Consider the following 12,071-nt stretch of genomic DNA (forward strand, 5'->3'; position numbering starts at 1 on the left):
AAAGAGTCTTCAGGTAATGTAAGTTGTGATTTGGTGCTATACAGATAAAATTAAACGGAGTCATTCGAGTGAAAGGGAAACAGGACAAGAGAGAAGCAAGTTTACAAAATCTTATACAATGGTCACACGCCTCCACAGGATTGGACCCCTCTGTTTTACTCCTCTTCCTTTCATCGCCTAGAGATCCCAGAATACACATGGCTGCTGCTAAAATAGGCTTTGGGCTGACTGATGAATTAGCCAGGGTGTTTGGGGAGAGAGAGAACGGGGGAGAGAGGGAGAGAGAGAGGGAGAGAGGGAGAGAGAGAGAGAAACGAGGGAGAGAATGGGGAGAGAGAGACAGAGAGGGAGAGAACGGGAGAGAGACAGAGAGAGAGAACGGGGAGAGAGGGAGAGAATGGGGGGGAGAGAGAGACAGAGAGGGAGAGAACGGGAGAGAGACAGAGAGAGAGAACGGGGAGAGAGAGAGAGAGAACGGGGAGAGGGAGAGAAGGGGGGAGAGAGAGAAAGAGAGGGAGAGAACGGGGAGAGAGAGAGAGAGACAGAGAGAGAGAACGGAGGAGAGAGAGAGAGAACGGGAGAGGGGAGGGAGAGAATGGGGAGAGAGAGAGAGGGAGAGAACGGGGAGAGAGAGAGAGAGAGAGAGAGAGAGAGAACGGGGAGAGATAGAGAGAGAGAGAACGGGGAGAGGGAGGGAGAGAATGGGGAGAGAGAGACAGAGAGGGAGAGAACGGGGAGAGAGAGAGAGAGAGAGAGAGAGAGAACAGGGGAGAGAGGGAGAGAGAGAGAGAACGGGGAGAGGGAGGGAGAGAATGGGGGAGAGAGAGACAGAGAGGGGAGAGAATGGGGAGAGAGAGAGAGAGAGAGAGAGAAGGGGAGAGAGGGAGAGACAGAAGAGAGAGAGACAGAGAGGGAGAGAACAGGGAGAGAGAGAGAGAGAGGGAGAGAGAGAGAGAAGGGGAGAGGGAGGAGAGAATGAGAGAGAGACAGAGAGGAGAGAATGGAGAGAGAGAGAGAGACAGAGAGAGAGAACGGGGAGAGAGGGAGAGACAGAAGGGGAGAGAGAGACAGAGAGGGAGAGAACAGAGAGAGAGAGAGAGAGAGAGAGAGAGAGAGAAGAGAGAGAGAGAGACAGAGAGAGAGAAGAGAGAGAGAGAGAGAGAAGGGGAGAGGGAGGGAGAGAGAGGAGAGAGAGACAGAGAGAGGGAGAGAACGGGGAGAGAGAGAGAGAGACAGAGAGAGAGAAGAGAGAGAGAGAACGGGGAGAGGGAGGGAGAGAATGGGGAGAGAGAGACAGAGAGGGAGAGAACGGGAGAGAGAGAGAGAGAGAGAGAGAGAACAGGGAGAGAGAGGGAGGGAGAGAGAGAGAGAGAACGGGGAGAGGGAGAGAATGGGGAGAGAGAGACAGAGAGGGGAGAGAAGGGGAGAGAGAGAGAGACAGAGAGAGAGAACGGGGAGAGAGGAGAGACAGAAGAGAGAGAGACAGAGAGGGAGAGAACAGGGGAGAGAGAGAGAGAGAGAGAGAGAGAGAACGGGGGAGAGAGGGAGAGAGGGAGGGAGGGAGAGGAGGAGGAGAGAGAGAGAGAGAGAGACAGAGAGAGAGAGGGAAAGAGGGGAGAGAGAGACAGAGACAGAGAGTGAGAGACAGAGAGGGAGAGAGTGAGAGACAGAGAGTGAGAGACAGAGAGGGAGAGAGAGAGACAGAGAGTGAGAGACAGAGAGGGAGAGAGAGAGAGACAGAGAGTGAGAGACAGAGAGTGAGAGAGAGAGAGAGATCCTAATGTTTAATCACAGCTAGATGAAACCCAGTTTGTTCAGACCCTGTGACCCTTACTGTGATTTTCTCATCCATTATTACGACACTCTTGTGAATATGTGGTCATGTGATTTGATAAAAAATAAAAATAATGCAAATGTGGTTGAGATAAGACCCATGTTAACAGATTTGGGTCAGACAGACACGCACACAGACACATGTTTGTGCAGTGATTTCCATTCATTTGGAGCATCCTTAACAAAGTGCTATCCCTCAGCGTAACCACGACCACTTCATGCCGAACCCAAATCTTAACTGAACCACAATGAAAGGTTGTCGTCGCCTGAAAGACACGTCGCGATGTAACTACTTCACACGGCTCTTGGTTCGGTCGTCTGTGTCATTTCTAGGCGACATTTGCGTGACTGTGGTGGGACTTACTGGTGAGGTCGTGTGTTCTTTTCTTTTCTTTCACTAACGATCTCCTCGCTCATTCTCACCTCTGCTCACTCAACGTTCACATGCTGTTGTTGTGAGTGAAACCTGCTTTATTGATATCGCCAAAGTGGCTGCCACACTGAGTAGCACCCGGGGAGCATTGGGGGTTGGGTACCTTGCTCAGGGGTACCCCAGCCTTTTTTGGCCAGGTGGGGATTTTGGGGTTGGGGCTGCTCTATTATGAATCAAGTATTCGATTCTTAAATTATTGCCAACTACTTTGGATTGATTGGTTTGTAAATAATCAGGTACAGCACAGTACAAGTAACTTTATCTATTTTTGATTCAGTTTCCACAGTTTAACCACTCCACGCACAACCATTGTTCCATTGGCCGCCCCTGCTGGATACCACTCCTCACCAGCTTAACACATAAATATGATTGCTTGACAGATGTCAGAGGTGCTTACAGCTCCTTTGATCTTGATGACCAGGGGTATTGGAGTTGCCGTAACCAAACAAGCCTGGTGAACTTATCCTCGCTGGTCGAGCCGGAGGTCTGTTCCCCCTGCGAGGATGTGGTTCCCACTGCGGTGCAGGTTCTGCTGCAGGTCCCCGTGGCCCTTCTGTCCCAGTTAGGTATGCGGATCTGTCACCCAAACCCCCATCTCCTCAAACGGTGCATGAACCATAGAGGGACACGATTTGAAATGCCAGGGCACCTTCACAAGGTTACAGCATGACAGCGTGTCTCAGACGCTGAGAACTCAAGGTTCTCAGTGAAAAGCACCTTTCTCCTCACTATAGTTTCAGCCAAACATGTCAGCAAGCTGCATGCCTCGTCTACTAGCCATTCTTGGCTGAGATGGAAGTGTGATGGATTCGGGGTGACTCTGTGGCCCATTGCTGCGTTCCTCTTGAAACAACACTACATGTGTTCCCTCACCAGAGGACGGTCAGAGTTTGAGCATCACCAAGCACCTTCCGTGGATTCTAGAGCCGCAACTAACGATTATTTTCTCAATTAATCGATTAATTGTTTGGTCCATAAAATATCAGAAAACCTTAAAAGATGTTGATCAGTGTTTGTCAGACCTGGAAATGATGATGTTCTCCATTGTCTTGTTTTGACCACAAACCAAAATTATTAACTTTTAATGATTTTGTTGTTATCCATAGCAAAGAAAATTAATTATCGATTCATAATAATAATCCATTCATCGATGAATTGTTTCAGCTCTAGTAGACTCTCCAGTGTCAACGTTGCCATCCCACATCCGCTGGCTGTGACCCTCCTGGTCCTCCTGTCCTCCTGGTCCTCAACATCATCAACATCATCCAGTGCTTAAAGCACCACTTCTGGGGCTCAGTAAGGATGAAATAGAACAAAAGTTAAGCATGTAACTATGGTTCTATGAATCCTGTGACTACCTCATACAACCACACTCAAAAAGACTGCTTCCATGACTTTGCTTGCCGAGGTGCGTTTCGGTCCACGTGATCAGAACCGAGCTCGCAAGGACATAGGAATTTGTCCAAAAGAGGATTCTTCAAAAGAACACGCTAAACTATCATCGTCTGAAGAAAGTCAGTTCCACAAAACCATGAAACCTCTTGTGATGGTATAAAATGTCAACTAAGCTTGAGGTTAGTAAGTAATTAGTTTGGGATGAGGTATCTGACCCTGACGTGGATCCTCATTAGTATGAATGGAACCACTGGCATACATTACATTAGCAGAACATGTGTCAGTGCTGTACGTGTGTTCTCAGAGGCGAAGACCTGGTACTCAGTGATAAAAGTGTGGATCACTCACCCATGTGTTAATATGATGGTACAACAGGAGCTGAGAGTGACTCACACTAGCAGCTCATTGGTCTGCTCCAGGTACACTGGTACCACTCCACAGACTCTCAGGAGCCGGCACACTCCACTAGACAAGGGTTTGATAAGTGGAACCTGCATGTAGACACACTGCTTCACATGAACACATGAGTATGTTTTCAGTCCGGATTTAGTTTGTCGCTATACACATTAAATATGGATAAATACTTGATCTACAACGTACTGAAATGAAAATTGTTGCCCAAAACCGAAAATCCGGAAACCAAAAGAAATGATTCCATTATTGGATATAATTGTTTTTTTTATTGTCTAATTTTGTTGTTATGTCTGGGACTGTGTGTACTTACCTCACTAAAGTCAAGGCATTGCAATTGTATAGATTAATATTCACGCTTCAAAGAATAAATCAATCAAGAATATATGAAAATATTAAGGAGGAACATATCAGACAACGAGGCTGCATGCTCCTCATCTGGTGCAGACAGACCAGCTTCTCCGCATCCATACTTGTTGGCCCTTGTTGGATTCATTGTTTTCAGGACAGATTGATTGTCCACGTTGAATCTGTTATATGCAGTAACTAGTTCTCTAAGTGTGTTAGAGGTTGACATAAATGTATCGTGTTTACCGCATGTGGCCAATAACAAAGAAAGGTTTCTGGACCCTTTGTCGTATTTAAAGTTCCTGTACTTGAAACAGTCACTCTGAAACCAGGATGCAGAGATGGGAAGGTGAAAGAGCACATTCTGTGAAGAGGCTTGTGAAGTTCGTGTGATGAGGACACAGGACGGAGGGAGCGAGGTGGAGGACACACTCCACTACAGGGTTACAGCTCCAGAAAAATACAGCAAGTGTGAACAAAATGGAGGGAAGAGGGGACGAGATGAGAGCGACTGAGTCGACAACAGGCGAGGGGAAAATGGAGGGATAGAAACGAGAGAGCTGTTTGTGTCTTGTTCTGTGTTCTTATGTGATGACCCAGATGCAGCTGAATTAGACACAGTCCTGTGTGCAGAGGTGTGTGTACAAGTCTAACTACTTGTGTTTGTTACCTCTTTAGGACCTTTTCTGTCATAAACACTGACCTTGTCAGGACCAGTGTTTCTCATGAAGATCATGAAGTCCTTTTTTATATGTGTCCTTTTATAATAGGAATATTATTAATATAATAAAATCATTTATTTAATAACTATTACTTGTTTAAACTGAACATGTAGTAATTCAAATTATTGGATTATATTAGTAATATTCCTATTATAAAAGGATACATATATGCCTTTCTGTATCCTGAGTTTTAGTAGCCCATATATTGATTTTAACATAAATATGTATGTGTGTGTGTGTGTGTGTATGAATTTCTGTAGATTCATACACACACACACACCTTTCTGTTCTGTTTCATGTTATTTGGACGTTCGACTCCATTGGCCAGCAGCGCGGACGAGACATCTAGCCTTCATTTATATCTATGGGAACAACCATAACAACAATGTGTAGCTCGCCGTGGCTAACATGCCCGCGAACGTGTTGGGTATGCGAGGAGGAACCAAGACGTCTTCGTTCAATAACTCCACTTCAACCACGCACCTGAAGAAGAACCGCTCGGAGGTACACGCAGCATGTGAGCGGCAAAGTAATGAAAAGAAGCAACAGGCAACGTGTTTACAGCTCATTTCTGATGCTGTATCACAACAGACATCTGGTCTTCAACAGTTCTGCCATGGTTTAGATAGAAAGCAAAATGGTGTAGAGGTAATCTGGAACATATATATATATATATATATATATATATATATATATATATATATATATATATATATATATATAGAGCATATCTATGTATATATATATACATATATATATATATATATATACATATATATATATGTATATATATGTATATATATATATATATATATATATATATATATATATATATATATAGTCGCCACCTCCCTCTTGTAATCCTTACTTTGTTTGTCCCTCCACTTACTGTCTAACTCTATGGTCTGTGAGTCCTGTGGCGTCGTCGGCACAAAGTGCTCCATTTGTGCTCCTCTGCTCTGCCTCTGCAGTGGGGACCCGACGATGAGCGCTTTAAAGTTATGTAATGAGATCATCTGGAGACTAATGCTGTATAGCAGATGTACTGAGCAGCCATTAGGGGCTAAACTATAGCATGACCATTTGTCTGTCTGGTGCACACTCTTCAGTCTTTTTGTTTGTCACAGATGGATGAAGGAGAGACTTTGGCTTCACTTGCAAAGCTCAATAATATTAAAACATACAGATAATAGCAGCGGTGACATGCATCTGCTCCTGGATAATCCTCCTTCATATGCTTTGCTTTTGTCCTGCCTTGTATTTACAGAGGGTAAGTTATGCATGAAAAAATGGATGGAGGATAAAACAGATGGAGGGGAGATAAGGAACTGGTCATGGTTAAGGTTGGGAATTACCTTTATTTGCATTGACAATGCATTGTCTTAAGCTACATTTACGTTTGCCCAATTTTACCCATGATTCACAGTTGAGCGGAGTCTGCAATAGTCAGCACTCGTTGAGGACAGTGGTCATCTGTTAGTGTGTGAGGGGTAAAGACTCAAATCAGCAAGTATGTGAGGGTAACAGAACCGACCCGACCTCAATCACAGTCACTCAAACATGTTTGAATTTTTCAGCCGATTCTGGGCACAATCAGGTAGTATATTGATAACCAACAGCCAATGACAAAGAGGAGGTGGGACACAAAAGTGCAGACGGGCTTACGCCTCCACTGAGTCACTGAGTGATGTAAAGACAATGACTGAATTAATCAAATAGTTATTTCCCCTCCTATGACTACTGGATTTGTGGTACATCTGTCATCACCGCAGCAATCATTGAATTGCATGTGTGCAGAAGTGATGACATTTCTGAGGTTTCTTGAATGCATCTTGAAACTGGTCCTCTTAGCTCAACATGCTGTGATCCCTGCATTACTCTGGAATAGCATTTTAGTCAATGAAAAGACACGTTACTCGCCTCAGGTTATGTAATGGACACAAGGTTCAAGGTAGAGCTCTACAGCACTATGACTTCTATCTGTGCTACTTCTTACAATCAGAGGAACTTCTCTTCTGCGTCAGGATCGATGGATGTGATTTGCACAAAAACTATCCCGCAGCATATCAAGTGAATGCAGTTGGATGTTGATGAGAAGAAGGGCTAACTGTAACTCATGTTGATAATCCATGTACTCTGGCTTCCTCCCACAGTCCAAAAACATGCAGATTAGGTTAACTGGGCACTCTAGATCAGGGGCGAGGCCACACTGACATAAAACAAGTTTGTACAAAATAATCATCTTTAAAATAATATTTATATGCAACATTATGTAAATGTTTTAGCTCATGTATACGGTTCCTTTCCTGTGACCATTTCAAAATAAAAGTCTGTGTGTTACACATGTAGAATGCTATTAATGTGAAGGTGCAAATGCACAATGAGCTGAGCAGAAGACATCTCAGGCCGGATAAAACTGGTCTGGGGGCCAGATGGCCGTAATTTGTCCATGTGTGCTCTAGATTGACCATAGGTGTGAATGTGAGAATGAATGGTTGTGTGTTGGCTCCAGCTCCCCCTGTCACCATGAGGGGCATGTAGAGGATAAAACCGTAGAAAATGTTGAGTAGAATATTTGTTTTGGTCCGACATCCTGGCACTCACGTTCACATTTTGCAAATGTCACAGTCTCATCTGCTCTGTGCTCAGTTGGACAGCTGCCAGCTTTTCTCAGATAAGAAAAGACAAGTCTGAGGAGATCAGCAGGAAGAGACCCCCGCTGAGCTCACCACTCCAAAGACCTACTTGGCAAAAGACACCAAAACATTAGCTGAGCTCAGAGCTGCCAACGATGAAACAGTGTGTTACATACAGTCAGAAAACCTCGTCAGTCACTGATTTTAATGGGATTTGGAGCAGAGGGAACACGTTTTATCAGCATCAGACCTTGTGTAACAACACTGACATAGTCTTAAGGGTTCTTCCTGCCGTCAACCACAAAATAAAACTAATTTGATGGTCAATAGGGGGGAACTCCACTCCACACATGATGTCAGTTTTATTGACAGTCTGTGGGAAAACTACCATTCACACATTCACACCTACGGTCAATTTCGAGCAGTGTTTTCCAAACTTTCTTTCAGGGGACCAATTTTTTTTATTGTGACCCAACCCACAATATAATGGCGTATTTCCACCGGCTCTACTCGCGGCACGACGCGATTAGGTTGCATCTCCACTACTTAACGTGGGCGGAGTCATCACTCCCACACACACACAAACGAGTGACTAGTGACTTTACACCAGACTCCTGTAGTTGTTGGAGATTAAGCCACGTTTTTAGGATTGTTAAGTAGTTTTAAGTGATCTACAGTTCGGCACTGTTCGGCTTGATTTGTGTGTGGGACGTCTCTTCCTGTGACGAGACTCTGGCCAATCATCACATAGTTACCTGCTCAGCACGCTTTTGGAACCTCGTCTGAGCAGGTACTAAAAATGCTAGTGGAAACGCTAGTTAAACCGTCCCGTGGCGAGGCGAGTAGAGCCGGTGGAAATGCGCTATTAGTCATGACCAGAGGAAATGTATGCATACGTTTGTGACTGATTTATTTGACTAGATTCTAGAGTGTCCAACATTGTGAAAGCAATAGTTCAGAGTACTCAGGGAGAAGCCACATGCAAAACATGTATGAGTGGCAGACACATCCAGGGACATGGGAAGAGGGGTGCTGAGGGTGCTGCACTACCCCCTACAGACAAGGGGCAGAACACACAGGGTGTACGTCGTTTGGTTGTTTTTGTTTTTCATGGTCAAGGTCAAAGCGTAAAACAATGGCAGAAAAGAGCACGAGTGTGGATGTAGTGCCCAGCTGCAGTAAAAGTGCGAGCTCCGCTGGAGAAGTTCGGCAGCCTGAGCATCAGCCCTTGTTAGCCCAAGAGGAAACGTTAGCTGCTGAAGCTGTAATGTTGATCACATGTTGATCACAGTGTGCTAGCAATGGTGTCATGGCTTTTGACGTGCAGCGAAGGAAGGACAGTGTGTTGGTGCAAACACAAATGCAGTCTTGCACCGCTGTATTCTGTCTCCACGCGCATGGACACATCGCGGCGGTAGTCGCAGGTGGATCAGTCGCTCCGTCTGACCGCGTCATTTTATTGTGTCATTTTGATTGTATGACATAAATAAAGATCTTTCCTTCTTGCGGTGAGGCAACAATGTAAGCCACTTTGCCACCATGGAGGCCGCAGTAGCGCAGTGACCGCATGTCATTACCGGATGCAAATCTAAGACACACATTCATTTAGCATATCCTTTAGCCATGATAATAGCAACGCCTCCTTATTTTCTTTCATCTTATTTTATCAGCGACTTACAACGATACAACATACAAAACAGTGCCGACTGTGACACTGAGCTTCATTGTGTTGTTGTTGTTGTTGTTGTCCTTTTGTTACTGGCTCATTTCCGACGTTACATTTCACACACGGGGGAAACAAACACCGCAGCACAGAACGACCTCTGGCCGAGGGTTAATATCCTTTTCTAAATGGATTCAAAATCCCAGGTATTCCCACTCGTTTGAGTGTGAAAGGGACTGTGGGGTGTTTGTCATGTGCACAGTGCACGCACATTAACACTCCATATGCAGCTGGTCAACTGTAAACAACTGTAAACGCTTCCAAGCGCTCCACTAATCCAAACAGCACAGAGCAGCACAGTCACCACCAACATTTCCAGGGGATTATTAGTTACAGATGTTGAGCTACAAGACAGCTTGTTGTTGTTGTTGTTGTTGTTGTTGTTGTTTTGTTCTTTACAGTGACTGTAAATGCACTAAAGCTGCGACACAACAAAGGTTCAATCAGACACACGTCAGCTCCTAAACCTACACATACTGTACACTGTGGACAACACTATGCCATTCCATATGGTTTCCATCTTGGAGAGTGTGCACACTTATTCATACAGGAAGGAGTGACCTTACTCCAGTGAGCCTACTGTTTAACATTCAACGATTATTTAATGTATTATTTTAAAAATCTTCCTTCACGAAATATAATCCATCACAGAAAAGTCTTGTAATGTTATTATTTAAGGAGTTTGATAACAAACTGCATGTCTAAGTTGCTGGACAGGAGAAATAAATACAAGATTCAAGTGTTCATACGTTACAGACAGACAGACAGATAGACAGACAGATAGACGGACAGACAGATAGATAGATGAACACACAGTGACAGAGTGAAAGTGTCCCTTACCTGCGATGTGTGCCACACACTGCAGCCCCGCCACCAGCCCCAGCGCTGCCCCCGCAAAGCACATCTGCACACCGAACAACTCCTTGCGCTTCTTCCGCCTCGCTTTGCTCCTCCATCGGTTCAGCATCAATCCTCCTTTACCTCCTCTTCCTTCGTCGCCGGCCGCCTCCAGCATCCCGTCAACCACAACGCGGGCCATGGCGCTCCTGTTGTGGGCAGAGGTTGTGAGTGAAGCCTCGCTGCTGCTGCTGCTGCTGATGATGATGATGATGATGCTGCTGCTGCTGATGATGATGATGATGATGCTGCTGCTGCTGATGGAGCAAAGGTGACACTGGAGGAGACAGCAGCGCTGTGTGGCCGCGCTCAACTTCACTCGATGGGGGAAGAGACGCCGATGCGTTGTCAAGTTCACTACAGGATCCACTGAAGGGACTTCCGGCCTCGAATTTCAAAATAAGAGCTACGACTGTAATATTTTGAAGTCACAGCTAATACATAGAATAATAATATATATAATTCAAATGTCCTCTGTTGTCCAAGACTACATTAAGGATGCATGATCTCTTCTGTAGTGAAATTAACGTCATATTTTTCAGAAGAAGTAGATATTCTACACTTTATTTGTTGTGCAAAATAAATAAACATCCTCACTCTCACACCTACAGTCAATTTAGAGAGTCCAATTGGACCTAATCCCCATATTGCATGTTTTTGGACTGTGGGAGGAAGCCGGAGAAAACACACACACACACACACACAGGGAGAGAACATGCAAGATCCTACTACTAAACTAAAACTAAAATAGGTAGAATAGGCTTTTTGTCATGGTTGTCATTAGTTCAAGAAGCAGGTTCATTTCTAAACAGATCCAGAAAGTCTTCAAAATGTAAAAAGAATTTCACGTTCGCTTTGACTTTGACTTTGATGTAACCATTTCACGTGGAATGCCACTTCCTGCCAATGCACAAAGATATAAAGATGAAAGTTGCTTTAATATCTCAGCTGTCTGTTACATTCCTTCATTTTAAAGATGTTTCTTGCGGGAACTGATAATGGTGTCATAGCTTTTGACGTGCAGGAAGGAAGGAAAGTGATTCTGTTTCCACACGCATGGACACATCGTGGCAGCCCACGTAGTCGCAGGTGGATCAGTCGCTCCGTCTGACCTCGTCATTTTATTGTGTCATTTTGGTTGTATGACAAAAATAAAGATCTTTCCTTCTTGCGGTGAGGCAACAGTGTAAGCCACTTCTCCACCATAGAGCCCACGGTGTGTCATTACTGGTTCAAATCTAAGACACACATTCATTTAGCATATCCTTTAGCCATGATAAAAGCAACGCTTCCTTATTTTCTATTGTCTTACAAAGATATAAAGTTGAAAGTTGCTTTAAGTTGTGTTCACATGTCAGTTGGTATAGCTCTCGTAAGCCTCATCCAGGTGCTCGTCCACACATGGTTCTTCCCGCCTTTCATGCTTCACTGTCCTGTCCAATGAAGGCAAAACATTTGACCAATTTCTGTCTCCCACTTCTCAGTGACAACGATATTCGGACTACAATGGTGGCTGTATTTGATGACGAGGTGCTAGCTCTACAATCCAAATTGATATTCCAATAAAGCTTGTGTTTTAAAAATGAGGCTCTTGGGAAATGCAGGTATAGGCAGAAAATCCCTGTCTCATAACAATTAAAACAAAGAGATTGAGACTTAACACACTTATGCTC

General features: G+C 44.5%; 1 protein-coding gene across 1 annotated transcript in view; it reads right to left on the reverse strand.

The window, feature by feature from the left end:
* slc24a3 (solute carrier family 24 member 3) overlaps positions 1–10,734 on the reverse strand; it is a 53,093-nt gene extending 42,359 nt beyond the window's left edge. Inside the window, exon 1 of the mRNA XM_044046518.1 lies at positions 10,342–10,734. Coding sequence (XP_043902453.1) covers positions 10,342–10,540 — 199 coding nt within the window. The 5' untranslated portion in view covers positions 10,541–10,734. The remainder of the gene's footprint in view (positions 1–10,341) is intronic.
* Between the last annotated feature and the right edge of the window lie 1,337 nt (positions 10,735–12,071).

Source organism: Solea senegalensis, linkage group LG15, assembly GCF_019176455.1.
Source record: "Solea senegalensis isolate Sse05_10M linkage group LG15, IFAPA_SoseM_1, whole genome shotgun sequence".
Classification (NCBI taxonomy): Eukaryota; Metazoa; Chordata; class Actinopteri; order Pleuronectiformes; family Soleidae; genus Solea; species Solea senegalensis.